At 32.2% G+C, this 20,582-nt stretch overlaps 2 protein-coding genes across 5 annotated transcripts; one reads left to right on the top strand and one right to left on the bottom strand.

Moving 5' to 3' along the window:
- The first annotated feature begins 737 nt into the window (after nt 1–737).
- On the top strand, nt 738–9,082 carry LOC111680368 (pre-mRNA 3' end processing protein WDR33). 2 transcript variants are annotated; one of them, XM_046949504.1, is made up of 8 exons: nt 738–899; nt 949–1,255; nt 1,313–1,582; nt 3,019–3,170; nt 4,808–4,905; nt 6,850–6,976; nt 7,034–7,267; nt 7,338–9,082. In XM_046949504.1, exons 2-8 carry the CDS (start codon nt 974–976, stop codon nt 8,641–8,643), a joined length of 2,469 nt encoding a protein of 822 aa, XP_046805460.1. In that variant the 5' UTR covers nt 738–899; nt 949–973; the 3' UTR covers nt 8,644–9,082. The 2 variants fall into 2 exon arrangements, with proteins under 2 accessions (XP_046805460.1, XP_046805459.1); XM_046949503.1 differs by having other exon boundaries at nt 970–1,255; nt 7,338–9,081.
- A 2,595-nt stretch (nt 9,083–11,677) lies between these two features.
- LOC111680362 (A-kinase anchor protein 17A) lies at nt 11,678–16,319 on the bottom strand. 3 transcript variants are annotated; one of them, XM_046949303.1, is made up of 7 exons: nt 16,099–16,319; nt 15,627–15,812; nt 15,089–15,549; nt 14,773–15,030; nt 14,010–14,217; nt 13,286–13,941; nt 11,678–12,934 (listed from the first exon to the last, which is right to left on the bottom strand). In XM_046949303.1, exons 2-7 carry the CDS (start codon nt 15,738–15,740, stop codon nt 11,944–11,946), a joined length of 2,688 nt encoding a protein of 895 aa, XP_046805259.1. In that variant the 5' UTR covers nt 15,741–15,812; nt 16,099–16,319; the 3' UTR covers nt 11,678–11,943. The 3 variants fall into 3 exon arrangements, with proteins under 3 accessions (XP_046805259.1, XP_046805258.1, XP_023297761.2); XM_046949302.1 differs by having other exon boundaries at nt 16,129–16,319; XM_023441993.2 differs by lacking the exon at nt 16,099–16,319 and having other exon boundaries at nt 15,627–15,991.
- Between the last annotated feature and the right edge of the window lie 4,263 nt (nt 16,320–20,582).

Below are 20,582 nucleotides of genomic sequence, written 5' to 3'. Positions count from 1 at the left end.
ACTCGAATATCGTCTATGAAAAAAGTCGACTTTGTAAATAAAAGTCGGAAAAATTCAAAAAATGTCGAAAAGTCAAAAAAGGTCGAAAAGTCGAAAACTCTAAAATAGTAGAAAAAAGTCAAAAATAGTCAAAAATTTTAAAAAAGTGTGAAAAAAGTCAAAAACTCTAAAATAGTCGGAAAAATCAAAAAAGTAAAAAATAGTCGACAATAATCAAATATTCGAAAAAAGTCGAAAATAGTCAAAAATTTAAAAAAAGGTGAAAAAACTCAAAAACTCTAAAATAGTCGGAAAAACTTGAAAAAAGTAAAAAGTCGACTATTCAGAAAAAGTCGACTATTAAAAGATACTAAAAGTCAAAAAGTCTAAAGGTCGACTTTAACTAAATGAAAAAAATCGACTTTGCTTAAAAAATTTTTATTCGATACGATTGCTACAAACACTTTTTTGTTTGAAGTAACTAACTGAATAGCAGCCAGCTTAACGTCGTTTTTAAGCAGACGCCGGCACTTTTAGTGTCACCCAACGCCGTCGTTAACATATGTCGGCGTAGGACTCTGCTAAGCATTTATGAAAAAGAAGAAAATTTTATTTTTTGCACACACACTTTTTCCTATTAAAAAAAGAAAAAGTCTATTATTTGTTGTAATTATTGAAAAAATACCACAAAAAGTTAAATAAAAATGTGCTTTAGTTAATATTTTAATGAAAAACTATAAAATTAAAGCGTTTTTAAAGCTTAAAATATAAAAAATAACGCAGAAAAGTTAAAGTGAAAACGGGAAAGTTTGAACAAGTAGAAAAAAAAACACGCGTCAAAAATTATTTTAGCTTAACACAAAAAGAAAATATATAATTAAAATAAAATAAGCAACTAAAAAGAAAACAAATACTTTTAAGTAAGTCTAATTCGCATATATTCTTATGGAAATTTTATTGTTTATTAAGACCGAAAAAATTGCACTTTAGCATCATGGATGTCTCACAACCACCACCCCAACTAACGGCCCCCTCACATTTGGCCATGAACACCAGTATACCACCACCCATGCCCGGATCTCATGGTAATCATTTTAGGCCTCATTACCATCATGGACATCATGGTGGTAATAAACCCTATTTCAAAACCTTCAATACGGGCGGCTTCCAGCGTCCGTTTCAAATGACACAAGATGATTTTGATGGCAAACGTTTACGTAAAAGTGTAATGCGTAAAACTGTGGACTATAATGCGGCGATAGTGAAAAAATTAGAGGTAATGTCATCGATTCTATGCTAATGTAAAACCTTTTGTAATAATTTTCTTTTATAGGCCCGTCTATGGCAAAGGGATTCACGTGATCGTTTTGCCTTGCAACCGGAAAGTATTTATGTTCCGGAACTTTTACCACCCAGTAGTTATTTGGACAATCCTTCTAATGCTATTACCACCAGATTTGTTAAAACTGCCACCAATAAAATGCGTTGTCCCATTTTCACATTGGCTTGGACACCCGAAGGTAGACGTTTGGTTACCGGCGCCAGTTCGGGTGAATTTACTTTGTGGAATGGTTTAACTTTTAATTTCGAGACTATATTACAAGTAGGTATTTGTGTTTAGAAAAGAATTTTATTTCGTTATAGACAAAACTACACTTTGGGGATATGAAAGATATAATAGATTAAAACAATGAAGTTAAGAAAACTTTACTGTAATGCAACTAGAATTGAACTAGAACTGAACTAGAACAGAACTAGAACTGAACTAGAATTGAACTAGAATTGAACTAGAACTAAACTAGAATTGAACTAGAACTGAACTAGAACTGAACTAGAATTGAACTAGAACTGAACTAGAACTGAACTAGAACTGAACTAGAACTGAACTAGAACTGAACTAAACTAGAACTGAACTAGAACTGAACTAGAACTGAACTGGAACTGAACTAGAACTGAACTAGAACTGAACTAGAACTGAACTAGAACTGAACTAAACTAGAACTGAACTAGACCAGAACTGAAATAGAACGGAACTGCAACTGAACAAGAACATAACTAGAACTGATCTAGAACTGAACTAGAACTGAACTAGAACTGAACTAGAACTGAACTAGAACTGAACTAGAACTGAACTAGAACTGAACTAGAACTGAACTAGAACTGAACTAGAACTGAACTAGAACTGAACTAGAACTGAACTAGAACTGAACTAGAACTGAACTAGAACTGAACTAGAACTGAACTAGAACTGAACTAGAACTGAACTAGAACTGAACTAGAACTGAACTAGAACTGAACTAGAACTGAACTAGAACTGAACTAGAACTGAACTAGAACTGAACTAGAACTGAACTAGAACTGAACTAGAACTGAACTAGAACTGAACTAGAACTGAACTAGAACTGAACTAGAACTGAACTAGAACTGAACTAGAACTGAACTAGAACTAGAACTGAACTAGAACTGAACTAGAACTGAACTAGAACTGAACTAGAACTGAACTAGAACTGAACTAGAACTGAACTAGAACTGAACTAGAACTGAACTAGAACTGAACTAGAACTGAACTAGAACTGAACTAGAACTGAACTAGAACTGAACTAGAACTGAACTAGAACTGAACTAGAACTGAACTAGAACTGAACTAGACTGAACTAGAACTGAACTAGAACTGAACTAGAACTGAACTAGAACTGAACAAGAACTGAACTAGAACTGAACTAGAACTGAACTAGAACTGAACTAGAACTGAACTAGAACTGAACTAGAATTGAACTAGAACTGAAATAGAACTGAACTCGAACTGAACTAGAACTGAACTAGAACTGAACTAGAACTGAAGTAGAAATGATCTAAAACTAAACTAGAACTGAATAAGAACTGAACTAGAGCTGAAGTTGAACTGAACTAGAACTAGAACTTAGGACGTCTTTGAACTTATGAACAATTTAAAAGCATAAACCTCTCCAAAGTGTATGCGTTATATACTAAAATCAAATCATGTTTAACTAACATTACCCTCCAACAATAATTTTACAGGCTCACGATACCTCAGTGCGCACAATGGTCTGGTCTCACAATGACAGTTGGATGGTGACAGGCGATCATGGTGGTTACGTTAAATACTGGCAATCGAATATGAACAATGTGAAAATGTTTCAGGCCCACAAGGAAGCAATTAGGGGAATAAGGTATAGCTTCACAATTGTTTTTTCTTACATAAATTTTTTACTAAGTCTATTATTATTATTAATACAAATAAAAATACAAAAAGCTAGTTGTCTAATAGAAGCAATGAAAATAAATAAAAAAATTTCGATTAGGGCCATTTTTCTTTAGGTAGTAAACAAAGGCAGAGTTTTTTTTTGTTTTTACGGTGGTGTTTTAAATTTATTGTAAAATAAATAAAGTTAAAAAAAATCAAAAAATTTAAAAACACCCAATGTTACTGTAGCCTTTTAAACAAACTCTGCTTAAAAGTATTTTTCTAAAATAGTTATTTATTTACTATTTTCTATAATTAATTAACAAACAAAAAAACCAACAACAACTACTGTGATATTTATTGTTTAAAACTATACAATAAAAAGCCAAAGACTTTTGTTTTTATTCACTACATTTAATATTAATTAATAAATAATAAAACAATCAAACAAAACAAAAAGTATTCAATAAAAATTACAAGTTTTTCTTAAAAAATCCAACAAAACTAAACGTTTTTAATTTGATTAAGTAAAATTAAAGAGTTATAGGCAGCAATTAGAAAATTTTATTAAAAAAACAAAAAACTTGAAAATAACTAATTTAAAATATAACATTTTGAAAAAAAGTTAAAAAACTAAAGCAAACATTTAGTTTGCATTTGTCAATAACTTTCTAAAAGTTATGTTTTAAATTAGTTTTCTTTTAAACCTGGAGCGTACGCCAGTCTAAAACCTTTAACCAGTTTGTTCTCAACGTTGGAGAGTATTGAATAAATTTTATAATTTTGCCTTTTTTATTTCATTTTTATTTATAATTTCCTATTTTTTCCTTTTATTTTTTGGTGTAATTTTTTTGTTAAAGCAATAAAATAAACTTTTTTCAATCAGCAACAAAATTTTCGTATTTTTCTTGACCCCCTCCCCCCAACTCACCTTGCAGAATAAATAAAGTTATTTTTTATAAGAAAACAAGGCTTTGGCATTTTTATTAATTTCTTAATCCTTTAAGGGCTGTTTAATAAAAGAAAACAATAATTTTATTTAAATTTTAGTTAATTTTAAAATTCTTAAGTCTTACTTTCATTTAATTAATAAATTTCAATAAACAAATAATAAAATTTCTTTAATAACTATACATTTTTCTAAATAAATATTTATATTTTCCTTTTTTTGTAACACATTTAAAAAAAAAACAATAATAAAATAAAAACTATTTAAAAAATAAAAAAACATTATAAACAACCTCCTCGCTAAAACCAATCAAATATATAAATGTGCTACATAACAAACAACTTTGTATATTTTAAAATATATATAAATCTAAAAAATTACTCAACCAAACAACAAACTCTACTTTACTTTCAACCTTAAACATTCTTTTCTGCAACTTCATCAACTAACCTGGTGACCTGGTGTTAAACTTGTGGATACAAATAAATGGATTAAATTGTATTTTTCCGCCTTTATGTACCTTGTATATATGTTGGCTGTTCGTGTCCTTGATGTTTAATTTCGCTATTTGCTGCCGTTTGCTATTTCTATGCTTGTTCTATTTCCTGCGACATCCTTATGTACACTCAATCAACAACGAAATAATTGTCATATCCGGTTTTACAAACGAGTAGTTTTAGTCCGACTGATAGTAAATTTGTTAGCTGCAGTGATGATGGTACTTTGCGGATATTTGATTTTCTTAGATGTCAGGAGGAGAGAGTATTAAGGGGTAAGTACATACATACACGAGTTGTAATATATGCATTTAATATGGTTTTATTTATTTGGGTGCAAAATTTCATAGGATTCTAGTTCAGTTTTAGTACAGTTCTATTTCATTTGTATTTTGATTCATTTCTAGTTCAATTCCATTTTAGCTATATGTATATCAGTTCATTCTCAATTTTATTTCAGTTCTAGGTTTGTTCTAATTGAGCTCTAGTCTAATCCAGTTTTAGTTCAGATCCAGTTCATTTCCAGTTCAGATCAAGATCACATTTATTTCAGTTCTAGTTATATTCTTGTTCAGTTCTAGTTCAGTTCTAGATAAGTTCTAGTTCAGTTCTTTTTCAGTTCCAGTTAAGTTCTAGTTCAGTACTAGTTCAGTTCTAGTTCAGTTCTAGTTCAGTTCTATTTCAGTTCTAGTTCAGTTCTAGTTCAGTTCCAGTTCAGTTCTAGTTCAGTTCTAGTTCAGTTCTAGTTCAGTTCTAGTTCAGTTCTAGTTCAGTTCTAGTTCAGTTCTAATTCAGTTCTAGTTCAGCTCTAGTTCAGTTCTAGTTCAGATCTAGTTCAGATCTAGTTCAGATCTAGTTCAGTACTAGTTCAGTTCTAGTTCAGTTCTAGTTCAGTTCTAGTTCAGTTCTAGTTCAGTTCTAGTTCAGTTCTAGTTCAGTTCTAGTTCAGTTCTAGTTCAGTTCTAGTTCAGTTCTAGATCAGTTCTAGTTCAGTTCTAGTTCAGTTCTAGTTCAGTTCTAGTTCAGTTCTAGTTCAGTTCTAGTTCAGTTCTTGTTCAGTTCTAGTTCAGTTTTAGTTCAGTTTTAGTTCAGTTCCAGTTCAGTTCTGGTTTAGTTCTAGTTCATTTCCAGTTCAGTTCTCGTTCGGTTCTAGTTCAGTTCTAGTTCAGTTCTAGTTCAGTTTTAGTTCAGTTCTAGTTCAGTTCTAGTTCAGTTCAAGTTCAGTTCTAGTTCAGGTCTTCTTCAATTCTAGTTTAGTTCAGGGTTCAATCTACTCTGAGTTTTCTTTAAACTCTCATTTCTTTGATAACAAAATCTTGAATAAAACTGTGGGACAATTTTCAAAAAGTTTTCGTACATTGTTAAGCTAAATTCTTAAAATTTGAAAAAAATTTAAATCGTTTTTTAATAAAAACCAAATTTTTCACTAAGAATTAAATTTTTCACTAAAAATTAAATTTTTTTGCTAAAAATCAATTTTTCACTAAAAATTAAATTTTTTGCTAAAAATGAAATTTTTTACTAAAAATTAAATTTTTTACTAAAAATTGCATTTTTCACTAAAAATTCCATTTGTCACTAAAAATTTAATTTTTCACTAAAAATTTCAATTTTCACTAAAAATTTCAATTTTCACTAAAAATTTCATTTTTCACTAAAAATTTAATTTTTCACTAAAAATTCAATTCAAAATTAAAATTTTCTCTAAAAATTAATATTTTCACTAAAAATTTTTAATTCACCAAAAATTTTGGTTTTTATTGAAAATGTTATTTTCACTTAAAATTCTGGGGCAGAATTAATTAAAATATTAGAAATTCGAAAACTTGACTCCGGTACGATCTTACACAGAAAAATTACTTTAAGTACGTATAAATATATCAGTATTTTATGTCAAGGGATGGCTTTAGAAAGTTGTGGAACTTATTAGGACATTTGGACTTTATACTTTATATTAAGGAGGTTTAGCGTTAATCAAACAGTCCAATTGTTTTTTAATTTCATCAGAATTTTGAGATTATTTGTCCTAAGTTACAACAAAAACTCGTTTTTGGCGGTAAGACATCTCTGTTTATATATTTAGTGATATCATTAGAAAATATCTTTATATCTCCATTCTCCTATATCTCTATATCTTCATCCTCCTTTGTGATATCATAACCTTAAATCTTTTTAACATTTTCAAAACCAATTAATAATCTTTCCCTTCCCACCTATAGGCCATGGTGCTGATGTCAAATGTGTTCACTGGCATCCTCAAAAGGGTCTCATCGTATCGGGTAGTAAAGATAATCAGCAACCCATAAAACTATGGGATCCTAAAAGTGGTCAAGCTTTAGCAACACTGTAAGTTTCTATATAAAACTAAAACAAATACATTATAATGTTTCCAAATTCCTTTAGGCATGCCCACAAATCTACGGTTATGGACTTGAAATGGAATGATAATGGCAATTGGTTGGTAACTGCCTCCAGAGATCATTTACTTAAACTATTCGATTTGAGAAATCTAAAAGAAGAGGCCCAAGTATTTAGGGGCCATAAAAAAGAAGCCAGTTCAGTGTCGTGGCATCCAGTGCATGAGGGTTTATTCTGTTCGGGAGGTTCAGATGGTTCGATATTATTTTGGAATGTGGGGTAAGTGGAAGAGGGGGTTTGGATTTTAAGTTGGAAAAGGAATTATTAAATTTGGTTTTTTGTTTTTTAGAACCGACAAAGAAATTGGCTGTGTGGAGACGGCACATGACAGCATAGTCTGGACTTTGGCTTGGCATCCTTTGGGTCATATATTGTGCTCGGGCTCTAATGATCATACCATTAAATTCTGGACCCGTAATCGACCGGGTGATCTGATGAGAGATAAATACAATTTGAATACTTTACCCGCGAGTTTGGCTGCTTTGGATGATTGCGAATATGATGATGCCATCATACCCGGCATGGGTCCCGAGGATAAGGTAGAGTTTACCGAAAGTTTAACAGCCGACAAAGGTTTTATACCCGGTCTCGAATTGGATCCCTCCACCATTGTTAACAAAGATCAAGAGAAAAAGGTGCCCTACAGCAAACCTATACCGCGTAACTTTCAAGCCCAATGGGCGGGTTCTAGAAGACCCGATGAAATGGAAGACGATGCTATGTATGCTCCACGTGATAGGCGTCTAGATGCGGGTGGCCTAACGCCTCAGCAGGTCAGTGAGAATGCTATCGAAGGTATGCTCGCCAGTGGTGTTTTAACTACCATGGATCCTCAGGCCATAGTGGGTATTTTGGTTTATGAACGTTTCATACGTGTGCACCCAGACTCAAGACTTATGTTGGCCGTACGTCAGGGACCCGATTATCTCAATAAATACATAGATGCCGGCAAACTGGAGGAACTGAGAGATGTTGTGCCAGTGCGTGAGAGATCACGTTCTGTTTCTCCCACTTTAGAGCGCAGAGATGCCTCACCACCGTCGAAAAAATCCAGAATGGATGGGCGGCAACATTATCCACAAGCGGTATTTGTTAAAGAATTGTTAAGTTTGAAAAAACCCTTCCTGCCTTGTTTACTCAATATGAAACAACAGCTGCAGCAGCAACAACAACCCTCACCAAATGATGAAATGAGAAACTCACCCCAAGCCAATAACAATCAAGGACCGGGTGGCAATTTCCCAGGTCCCTGGGCGATTAATAATAATAATAATGGTCCTTGGAATGCGCCACAAAATGGAGGAAATCCAAATGGTTTTCAAAACAATTCCAATAATTACAATAACAATAATAATAATGCACGCAACGACAGTCCATCATTTAATAATCAAACGAATTCCAAAGGTGATATGTTTCCCAATAACAACAACAACAACAGTAGCAACAACAATAACAATCAAAACTCCAACAATAATAGCAACCAAAACAATAACAGACGCAATCGCAATCGAGGTGGCAATCGTAGTGGTGGCAACGAGGGAGGAGGTGGTGGCGGTGGTGGCCGTAATCGCGGCAACCGTAATAGACGTTTTTAAAGCTAAATAGCAAAACTACTGTTTAAACTGTTTAACTACAAACTAAATTTAAGTCATCCAGCCATTACCAATTCCATGTTTCCTTTTTAATTTCTCCCTTTCAATTTTTAAATGATTTTGAATTTGGTTTTATCTTTAGTTTCCAATTTTATATCACATTAATCTGGTTTTAATTTTAAACTTTTGCATGAAACTAAAAAGAGTTATTACGTTGCTTTAACATTAATTTTCAAAACAAGAATTAAGTAATTTCATTTTTTTTGAGGTTAAGTTAGATGCTGTTTTTAAAGGACACTTAGAATTTGTAAAGTTAATATAATAATAAAACAAAAATAAATAAAACAAACCGAAAAAAACTATTAAAGAAAATTATATACATATAAAAAAGAACAACAATAAGTTTAATAAAAAAAACACTGTAAATGTTAATTTTTAAAAACCACGTGTTTTTATGAAAAGGATTTTCGAAAATACTATTCTAATGATTTTGATTTTATTGTTTTTTCATGATTTATTATTACGTCACTACAGGTGGAGAAAAATTAAAAACTGCCAAAATGCTGCACTACGGACTGCATGCAAATAACATCGGAGCGCCTCCTACACAAGGAAACGAATGCCTTCTTAGTCAACGAACATAAAGTCATGCTGACTAAACAGTTTCTCCTGCGATGTCAACGATGGTCTTCTTAGTCAACGAACATAATGTCATGCTGACTAAACAGTTTCTCCTGGGAAGTCACCAAAGAAGGCATCCTAGCTTTAACATCATTTAATTGGATGCTCCATAGAGACATGTCAGAAAAGACCTTCGTATATACGAGGAGAGTATACGAAGGTATGTGCAGGATCCTTTGGATCGTTCATAGAAAAGCCATTAATATCGCATGAATGTCGTCCTCGGAGGTTGTTGTTGTAACAGCTAAAACTATACAATAATCTAATTGGGGTTTTCTACATCAATGTCCAGACATAAAAATTGGATTACTTCAACTGGATGTGTCCATAAATCCATTGGACAGAATGAAGTAGGGTTGGCTGAGCAGTTGAATATGTGGTGGGTCTTGAACACATGCAGAACATTATTTGGGGACGGCGCGGTCTATACGTGACCAGTAGGCATTGAGCCTGTCGCTCCATCCCGTTCTTAGTTGTGCCAGAACTACTTTTGTTTTCCGCGGCAGGTTTTCTTCCGTGTCTGCTATGGGCGGAGGGCAACCTAAAAGTACGAAAGCGCTATCCTACGACCACGGAATTTATGTCGTCTCTATGAATGCCGCTCAAAGCTGCCGAATACGAGGACTGATCTAGTGGACCCTGCACATATCTGCATATGTTTTCCTCGTATATACAAAGATACTTCCTGACATGCCTCGGGGAAATATTCAACTGTGTGATGTTAAAATTGGAGCGACTCCTCCGATTACATCGCAGGAGGGTCTGTTTGGTCAACATGACATTATGTTTCTTGACTGGGAGGACATTCGTTTCCTTGTGCAGGTGATGTTCCGAGGTAATTTGTAGGCAACCTGTTACAGTCCCTAAGGCGGCATTTTGACAGCTTTGAATGTTTCCCCACTGGGTATCACTGAGCGAAGGTGACCAATCGTTTTATATGTAGCCATGTGAACCCCAATATTTTTGGGTGGTGCACGGTCGGAATTTGTCGAGGTGGTAAAAAGTGTTGTTGACAACTTCGCTGGCGATAATTGCAGGTTACGCGCAGTGAAGAACTGATGTATTTCGTGGAGATAACAATTCACCAGAACGCTTAATTCATCAATGTTGTGGTCCGTCGCCATATGAAATCACTTCCACGCCTTATGGAAGTGCGGGGAGTTTAGTGTGGTAGAAGTTAAACAAAAATGGCAATAGTACTCCACCTTGAGTTACGTCTTGTTTAACTCTACGGGGTTCTTGGAGGTCGCTCACCGCCCTTATCAAAAATTGAAAAGAAGCTGTCGCGTAAATAACAACTACTTTGACTCAACGCCTACTGGTCAAAATACATCGTGGCGTCTCCCAATATATGTCTCCAGCATGAGAACAAAGTATTCACTCTACTTCACTTAGGCCTGGACCTAAATACGCAACCCACGGATTAAAAATTGTTTAATATTTTAAGCTGTTACAACAACAGGTATGCTTGAGTGGTTAATCAAAATATTAGAAGCATTATTGGAGATAGCATAAGATTGGCTCTTGGCTTTAGGTGAATTGATCAGGACACGTCATCAATGTATACTGGACACATTGGACATTTATAAGTAAAAAGCAGGCGTGACTTGTTGATTGGTGTGAATTTGTTACAAAGATTTAAGAAACATTTCAATTCGAATCGAAATTTTCTCCGTTTGACAACTTTGACCTCGTCCACACTAGGAAACTTTTGTTGAGAAACTTTTTCTTAATTCTCTTTTAAAGTTTCCTTAATTTCCACACATAGAAACTTTTGTTTCAGAAACTATGCGTTTATTGCATTGATTTGTTGTTGTACGAATGAAAAGAATAATAAAACAAAACTAGTTTCCGAGAACGGGAAACTCCGTACCACGAGAGAGATAAATTATATTCTTTCATTTTCTCTCTCACGCAAAAAAGTTTGCCAAAAAAAGTTTCATAGTGTGGAACGGCAGTATGGTATTCTGCATTTCGATTCGACTTTCCGCCACACAACTTACACCAGGTTCACTCTAGGAAACTTTTGATGTGTGTGAGAGAAAGAAATATTAACCATCTCTTTCTCCTACACACAAATTCAAAAGTTTCCCAGTGTGAACCAGGTCTTACAAAAATGTAGGTACGATCGTAACGCAGAATACACACGTTCGTAAAGCATTGAAACGAAATGGAAATACTCTTCTTTTTCTTACGATTCAGTGTTTTGTTGGAATTCTTTTTTCGATCGTTGCGTAACTCAATGCGTAAACGTAATCGAAATGCAGAATAGGAATGATTACTATATACATCTAGATACTCACCTTCATTCTTAATAGAAAAACACCAAAATACACCAACTGAAAATCGTATAACCTTTAAATTTACTCTAGTTTTTATTTAAATACATTTTTCATTTTAAATTCTCAATTCATCAAAGACAAAAATGAAACACAACTTAAAAAAAAAATTGTACAAGAAAACTAAAAAAATAACTGTTATTGTGTCTCTGCATTTTTCTATTTTTTCTTTACTAAATATATGCACACATCGAAATACAAAATATTAAAAAAAAACACGAAATGAAATGAAAAAATTATTAGTAAAAATAAAAAAACTTAAAATATGTATTGAGAGAGCAGCTTAACAATTAGAATCTTCTCTATCAGATGAATTGCGTCTCGTTGAGGTACGTCTGGAGGGAGTATCTTGTCGTTCCAATGATTTACGTCGTTCTCTTGTTTGAGAACGTTCCGATGAACTATCACGTCTAGATTTATGACGTTCTAAAGAATTATCTCTTGATTCACTGTGTCGTCGTTCGGCCGATGAATTACGTCTATCGAAACGTGATTTCTTTTTACGTTTTTGTAACTCAGCATCTTCATCATCGTCATCATCTACGTATTTGTTATGTTCATTATCGGTGATTTTATGATGTTTAGAGGATCGGTTGTTGTCTTCTTTTTCAGGGGCGGAGTTGTTTATCGATGATTCTGCTGCCGAATGTTCAGCTGTACCCAAACCACTATCTATACCGGCAGCTAAAAGATTATCCGCTACAGCAGCATTGTGAGCCAAAACTTGTTTGTGACTTTTATTGAAAGTTTCTTTAATTTCACGCTCTTCTACACGCATACGATCTTGCATGCCCTTCTCAATGGTACGTTTAATCTCTTCGGCTGAACGCACTAGTTCATCGGTTTCGATTACCACTTTACGTGGTGGCGAAGAACGTCTTTCACGACTGTCACCACCACGTTTAGACCACGAACGTTTGGAATGGGAACGTGAACGCGATCGTGATCTCGACCAATCCGAAGATGAACGTGAACGTCTGGTTGATACGAGTTTTTTATTTACTTTCGGCTGTTGTCCTCCTGGTGATTTGGATCTTGATGATTTACGATTTTTATCATCTCTCGACTTGACACGAGAACGTGAACGAGATCTGGACTCTGATCGTGAGTAAGAACGTGAACGACTACGTGATCGTGATCTTGAGCGTTTAGAGTAGTGACGAGATCGTCCATGTGAACGAGAGCGACGAGAACGACTGCGAGTTCTAGAACGTGATCTTGAACGGGAGCGAGATCGTGATCGGCGATCTCGGGAACGAGAACGCGAATAATGTCTGGAAGGGAGAAAAAATTGTTTACAAATTTCTTGATGAAAAAACTGTTATACGCAAATGTTGCTAAGGAAAAACTGTTATACATAAAATGTTTCTAAACGAAAAACTGTTATACATAAATTTTTACGCTAAAAACTGTTATACACAAATATTTCTAATGGAAAAACTGTTATACATATTTAAGTCTATACAAACAACTGTTATACACAATAATTTCGAATAAAAAAGTGTTATACTTAATTATTTCTATAGAAAAACTGTTATACTAAAACTGCTACACAGAGAAAAACTATTCTAAACAAAATTCCCTATAAAAATAGAGTTATATTAAGAAAATTAAATTTCACTCACCTTCCTCTCGAATATTTATGATAACTACCACTACCACCCTCATCATCATCATAACGATTATCACGATCATCATGATTATTATAATATTTATGATTATAATGTGAATACGAAGATGTTTGACCATCATAAGCACCGCGACCACGTCCCCGGCCTCTACCACGACCACGAATACGTGGTGCAAAGCCACGATAATTAACCGAAACCGGAAATGTTGGCGGATGATACATGCCCATGCCGGGAAACATGGGTGGTGCATAGGGAAACATTGATAAAGATTTCATCCATTCACTAGCAGCTTCTGGATTATAATTAGCAGCTGCACCCATAGCAGCCATAGTTTTAAAGGGATTTAAAGGATTCATACCCTCTGCAGCGGTATTAGGAGCTGCTGCATCTGTTGCTGAAGTAACAGCTAAAGGATTTTTAGTATTTTCATCTTCTGAATCTGAACCACGTTTAGATTTTTTACTTTTTAACAAACCCATTAGAGGAGTTTTATTCTTAATTTCATCAACTTTTTTCCTTTGATCTGATAAAAGTTTTTCAGTGGCAATTTTATACTTTTCCACTAAACGTTCACGCATACTATCACGCTGCATATCCAGTTGATATTTGCGTGATGATGTGGAGCCATGCTGTTTGGCAATTTGTTTTAGCTGCAAGAATGAAATAATACAAGTTCAATGGTTTTTGTATTAAATTATTAAGTAATTTTTCAGAATACCTTCATTCTCTCAAAGAGTTTCTCTAAAATTCTTATACTTTCCAGTTTCCTTTGGGCTATCATGAGTTTTCTTTCTTCCACTCTTATCTTTTGCGATATTTCAATTTGTCCTTTTTCTTGTATCTTCTTAAGATGTTTTTCTTTGCGTTTCTCTTCGCGTTCACGTTGTTTTTCCAATTCTTCCAGTTTGGCTTGTTCTTCTTGTTGCCTGCAATATGTTTTGTGGTGGGTTTGGTTGATTTTTCTTTGTCTAGGCTCATGACGTTATCAACGTTTTGATTTTATTTTTTCATTACATTTTTTTTTGTAATTTTGTAAATTTTCATTATAGTTTTGCAATTGTTTTTATTAGGAAAATATTTAAACTACTGAGAAAATGTTTGAAAAAAAAGTATTAAGTATTATTATTGCAAAAAAAGAGAGTATTAATTATTTGGAAAATTTTGATGGCGTTTAAGAAAGGAGAAGGCGTTTAAGTATTCTGTTAAAGAAAAACGTAAATGGCAACAAGTTTATTATAGAAAAATGTGTGAATAAGTTTTCTATTGAAAAATGTGTTACGACTCAAACTTTTCTATAAGAAAACAATGTTTGCCATAACATTTTCTAATTCCCCTTTAAAAACCATCAATATGATAAATCAACAATTTTCCATGGCGATCAATAATTTTCCTCTTAATTTTTAAAACTTTTTTCTTTTCATATTTACTTACTTGATTTTCGAAATAACAAATACTTGGCCCTAAAAGCCACCACTTCTTACCTTTGACGTTCCAATTTTTCCAGTTCCAATTTCTTTTGCTTTTCAATCTCTTCCTCCTCAGCCTTGGCTTTGGCTATTAAACGTTTACGTACCCTTTCACGGCGCATAGTTTGAGCATCACTCAAATGCTTAGTGGTGTCAAAGTTCACGGTTATATTTATAGCTTGAGTTTTATCGACAAATTTGCGCACCAGTTTCATGCCACGAAATTCATCCATGGCCCGTACAAAGCCCACATATTCATCGAATTGCACATAACTAAAAAACAAAACTTTACTAAAAATCTTATTAGGTATAACTAAATAAAAAAACTTACGCTTCAAATAAAACATCCTGTTCGAAACTAAAAGTTTTCATGCCATTTATATCGGCATTCATTTTATTACGATACGGATCACAAATAGGTATATCCACACAACGTACACTGCCAAATTTCTCAAAAATACGTTTGAATATACTTTCCGAAGGCTTGACATTATCCTCATTCTCCATGTGACGAGGACAAAACCATTTAATGGGTAAATGGGTTAAATGTATAGTATCAGGTCTTTCGCCTGCCTTCATTTCATCCATATTATGAGCATCTCTAAAGAATGAATCCCAATCGTGACGTGTGGGAAATTCATCTTTTGTTTCAGTGGCTCGTACACGAAAACCCTCATGAAAACCGGATATTTTCAAAGTACAACCATCCAAACGATTGAGGGCGGAATTTAAACGTGCACGATCATCTAGTTCTGCATCGAAACGTATAAAATCCAAAGTACTTTTCGATACCTGTAGGACACAGAAATTTGATTAAATTCAATTTTTTCATATTTTCTTTCGCAATTAATCGAAATTTCGTGTCTCACCTTGAGCACTAGAAACTTGTCGGGTTTCATAGCTTGACTTAATTTCTCCATAATATCTAAATTGGAAATGGATTTGCCCGTTTTATAGGAGGGCAAGGCCACAGAAATTTTCATCTTGGCCACCGGCTTAAGATAAAGACTGTGCGGCAGATATAAAGGAACACAGTCTGCGACATGTTGTATAGTCTGGATATTGATCATTTTTGTAATTGTTTCATATATTTACAGCAGCAACATATATTGTTGATGGTTTTTCAACAAATTTTGTTTTTTGTTTAACAAATATATATATTTTTTTATAATTTATATTAGAAATAGAATTAATAAAGTTATATATGAGGCAAAAAAAAGGTTAAAGAAAAAAATGAAATGAAAATAAGTATATAATAGTTTCTGAATAAAAAAACAAATGTTTAATATTGAAAAATCCTAAAATTCTTAATTTAAATTGCTTAAAAACTAATAAATTAACAAATTTTTTTATATTTTTCTTTGATACTGCCGTCTAATATTAAGAAATGTATAAATTTTCATTAAGACACGCCAGCCCAGCACACAAAACTCTACTCTAAAAAAAAATTAGAAATTTCTTTCAAAGTCTTTTATTTCTTTTAATTTTAATAATTCTTTAAAAACTTCAAGTCCTTTTAATAAAACACTTTATTTATTATTGATATTTTATTAGTTATTTTCTAAAAAGTTCTTAATTTAAAGAAAATTTTTTATTTTTCCACAGAAATCTAAGAAAATTTGCAAAGAAATGAAAATGTAAAATGCCGTACAGAGCTAAAAGCCGATACAGCTTAATTTGACGGCGTTAGGTTGTGGGCCGTCGCCGTTACAAAATTTAAACGTCATGGTCACTTATCTAAATGTCTCTCTTAAGCTAAAAGATTTTTGATTAAGTTAGTAAAAAAATCTTTAAAAAATTAAATAAAAAAATTAACATTTAACATAGTCAATTTGATACCTTGGCAATGCATTAAACATTATTAATAACTTTTTACTTCGGCCAAAGACGTCGATGATTTTGCTACGGCAAACATTTTCTGACAAAGCCACACTGCTACAAAAATTAGTAGTACATAATAGAGTTGCATTTTTACTCAAAGATATGGCAACTTTATAATTTTCTTATTTAAATACTAATTTTTACAACTGAGTTAGTTGAAATGGCGGTAAATAAGCTTGAGTGGTTGGTTTTTTAGAGAAAAATTAAGTTTCCGTGAAAAGTTGTATGAAAAACTACAATTAAATGAAATTAATTACAGGAAAAGTGTTGTTTGAGTGAAATGAAAGTTTTGTTATTGTTTTAAAGTAAAGTGTTGTGTTGTTTATTTACATATTGTTATTTTTTTTTGTCATTTCTATTTGCTGCTGGCAGCTACTGTGAGAAATTATTAAAATTTGTAAAAAAATTTTATTTTATATAGTTTTATTGAAAAGAAAAGTTGTTTGAAGTAAATTTAATGTGTATTTAAGAGTTAAGTTGAAAAATTAAAGTTTTAGTTTAAAGTTTTAAGCGTAAATTTAATAAAAGTAAACGAAGAAAAAAGTGAAAGAAAATTTGCAAATAAATAAAAAGAGTTGGTGGCAGAGGCTGTCAGCAGATTTAAGGTACGTGGGTTTTAGCTATAACATAATTATTGTTTGCTTACATCTTTTGTGTAACTAGATTAAAAGACACCACAACTGTTGCCACTGGTGCAGCTTTATATGCCAAAGATTGTAATGAAATGTTTATAGTTCAAATGTTCCTTTGCTCTTTAAAACAAATGTACTTGTCTCCGTCTGTATAATGAAGCTTCTTATCTCCGGGTTATTTCCATGTACCTGTTTCGCTTAATATATACTTCCATTGCAACCTGCATTTAGGCTTTTTCTGCAGGTTAAAAACTCTGTGAAGAAGCAGCTTCGCCTATGAGATCTTTGTAATGTAGAACGACAGACTGTTTTCTACTAAATGGCGGCTCCATTTAGTTTCCCCTTGAGCAGAAATCTTAAAACTGAATGTTTCAACAAACTAGAAGGCTGAACCTGTCACTTTTTCTTTTTTTTTGTTTATCAGCCGTTTTTTGTGATAAAACAGTTTTCATTAAAACCGGTAATGCAGTGTCAGTGGAGGAGGAAACAGCTTGGTTTCTATAAATCTATTTTCGAATAATCGAACAATCGACTTTTTGTCGAAAAAAATTGTTTCCAAAAACTCGACTATCGAGAAAAATGAAAAATGTCAAAAAGTCGAAAAAAACATCGAAAAGTCAAAAAAAGTACTAAAAAGTCGAAAACTCGAAAATAGTAGAACAAAATCAAAAATAGTCGAAAATTTTAAAAAAGTGGAAAAAGAGTCAAAAACTCTACAGTAGTCGGAAAGTCGAAAAAACGTCGAAAAGTCGAATAATGTCGAAAAAAGTAGTAAAAAAACTAGTCGAAAAAGTCGAAAACTCGAAAATAGTAGAAAAAAGTCAAAAATAGTCGAAAGTTTTAAAAAAGTGGAAAAAGAGTCAAAAACCCTAGATTAGTCGGAAAAACACGAAAAAAAGTAATAAATAAGTCGAAAATAGTAAAAAAGTCGGGAAAAGTCTAAAATTTATAAAATACTAAAAGTCGAAAAGTCTAAAAGTCGGCTTTTTACTAAATGAAAAAAGTCGAAAAGCTGAAAAATCAACTTTGCATAAAATGTAAAAAGACGAAACGGCGGCTTTTAACTAAATGCAAGAGGTCAAAACGTCGACTTTTCATTTCAACTATAGAACCCTATATAACTAACTAACTAACTAACTAACTAACTAACTAACTAACTAACTAACTAACTAACTAACTAACTGACTAACTGACTAACAAACTAACTAACTAACTAACTAACTAACTAACTAACTAACTAACTAACTAACTAACTAACTAACTAACTAACTAACTAACTAACTAACTAACTAACTAACTAACTAACTAACTAACTAACTAACAAACTATCTAACTAACTAACTGACTAACTGACTAACTGACTAACTGACTAACTAACTAACTAACTGACTGACGAACTAACTAACTAACTAACTAACTAACTAACTAACTAACTAACTAACTAACTAACTAACTAACTAACTAACTAACTAACTAACTAACTAACTAACTAACTAACTAACTAACTAACTAACTAACTAACTAACTAACTAACTAACTAACTAACTAACTAACTAACTAACTGACTAACTAACTAACTAACTAACTAACTAACTAACTAACTAACTAACTTACTAACTAACTAACTAACTAACTAACTAACTAACTAACTAACTAACTAACTAACTAACTAACTAACTAACTAACTAACTAAGTAACTGACTGACTAACTGACTAACTAACTAACTAACTAACTAACTAACTAACTAACTAACTAACTAACTAACTAACTAACTAACTAACTAACTAACTAAGTAACTAATTAGCTAACTAACTAACTAACTAACTAACTAACTAACTAACTAACTAACTAACTAACTAACTAACTGACTAACTGACTAACTGACTAACTGACTAACTGACTAACTGACTAACTGACTAACTGACTAACTGACTAACTGACTAACTGACTAACTGACTAACTGACTAACTGACTAACTAACTAACTAACTAACTAACTAACTAACTAATTAACTAACTAATTAACTAACTAATTAACTAACTAACTGACTAACTGACTAACTAACTAACTAACTAACTAACTACCTAACTAACTAACTAACTAACCTAATGAATAACAAAGTAAGATAAAAACAGCTGTTTTTCAAACGGATTTGTTTGTTTTTGACATTTTGACATATATTATATAGTGTCACAGGGTATACAAAGATGTCACGAGTAAAAATCTATTTCCCTCTCTTTCGCACAAAACGAATTCAATGATTTTTTTCAGCTGTATTTTATATACCTCTTCTCACCAAACAATTTTAAAATCAAACAAATGCTGATTTTAGACTTTTTCAAATGTCAAAAGTGACATATCTGTATACTTTGTGATAGTGTTTTCGTGTCAAGTCGGCTTTTCAACTTACCCTTTTGTACTTTTTAAAGGAAACATTTACTATTACTGAATGAATTTCATTGTTTTTTTTTGGCTTTATTATTTTATTTCTCTTATCTTTTCCATTTTTTCAATAAGTTTTATTCCCAATTGTTGTATTTAGTAGTAATTTTTTTGTTGTATTTTCTTACTATTTTATAGTGTGGTGAATTTGTTGAGTTTCTTTCTTATTATTGAAGGGGAATTTTGAAATCTGTTTTTAAGGTAAGTTTTAATTACAATCTCTTTAATTTATTTTTTTATAATTATGGGGGTAACATTTGTTTGTGTTGGAATGTTTATAATTAATAATTTTGTGTTTTGGGAAAAAAAGTTTTACTTTTTTTTTTGGTAATAATTGGGTCTTAATTATAAACTAATTTAAATACTTAACATAAGAATTGTTTTTTTTTTAATTTTTTTGCTTTTAGTTAAATATACTAAGTAGTAGGAGGAGGGAGATTAATACAATAGAATACAAAGTTGTTTTCGCCACTTTTGAGGGGGGGTGGGGGAAAATGCATATGTCTTAGGTGATATTTTTAAACAGTTTTCTTATAAATGCATTTTGCGTTTTTTCTTTTCTTTTTTGTTTGGTTTCTTTAAGATTTTAAGTTAATAATTGTCTTAATTCATATACAATGTTAATAATATGTTTGTGTAAGTGTTTTTTTTTATATTAAATTTTTATTTAATTTATAAATTTGATACGTTTTTAAACGATATAGATGCGTTGCTTAGCACGTCACTTTTTTGTTTTAATCAATTTGAACGTGGGATTATGTTTCCATTTGAAATATTTTTTTTTCATTTTTTTAACATTTTTCAAAATATATTTTTAGATTTTTTTCCTTCTAGTTTAACAACTTAATTTAATAATTAAAAAAATTAAA

Source organism: Lucilia cuprina, chromosome 4 (assembly GCF_022045245.1).
Source record: "Lucilia cuprina isolate Lc7/37 chromosome 4, ASM2204524v1, whole genome shotgun sequence".
NCBI classification, from domain to species: Eukaryota; Metazoa; Arthropoda; class Insecta; order Diptera; family Calliphoridae; genus Lucilia; species Lucilia cuprina.
The sequence above is the reverse complement of the archived record's forward strand: the minus strand, read 5'-3'. Positions and strand labels throughout refer to the sequence as shown.

Excerpts from the sequence above, each read along its gene's own strand:
- LOC111680362 (XM_023441993.2), bottom strand. The coding sequence starts at position 15,827 with ATGATCAATATCCAGACTATACAACATGTCGCAGACTGTGTTCCTTTA. Across the intron at positions 15,550-15,626 it reads ACAAGTTTCTAGTGCTCAAG|GTATCGAAAAGTACTTTGGA; the intron begins GTGAGACACGAA and ends TGTGTCCTACAG. Across the intron at positions 12,935-13,285 it reads CATAAATATTCGAGAGGAAG|ACATTATTCGCGTTCTCGTT; the intron begins GTGAGTGAAATT and ends TCTCCCTTCCAG.
- LOC111680368 (XM_046949504.1), top strand. The coding sequence starts at position 974 with ATGGATGTCTCACAACCACCACCCCAACTAACGGCCCCCTCACATTTG. Across the intron at positions 1,256-1,312 it reads CGATAGTGAAAAAATTAGAG|GCCCGTCTATGGCAAAGGGA; the intron begins GTAATGTCATCG and ends TTTCTTTTATAG. Across the intron at positions 6,977-7,033 it reads GGTCAAGCTTTAGCAACACT|GCATGCCCACAAATCTACGG; the intron begins GTAAGTTTCTAT and ends AAATTCCTTTAG.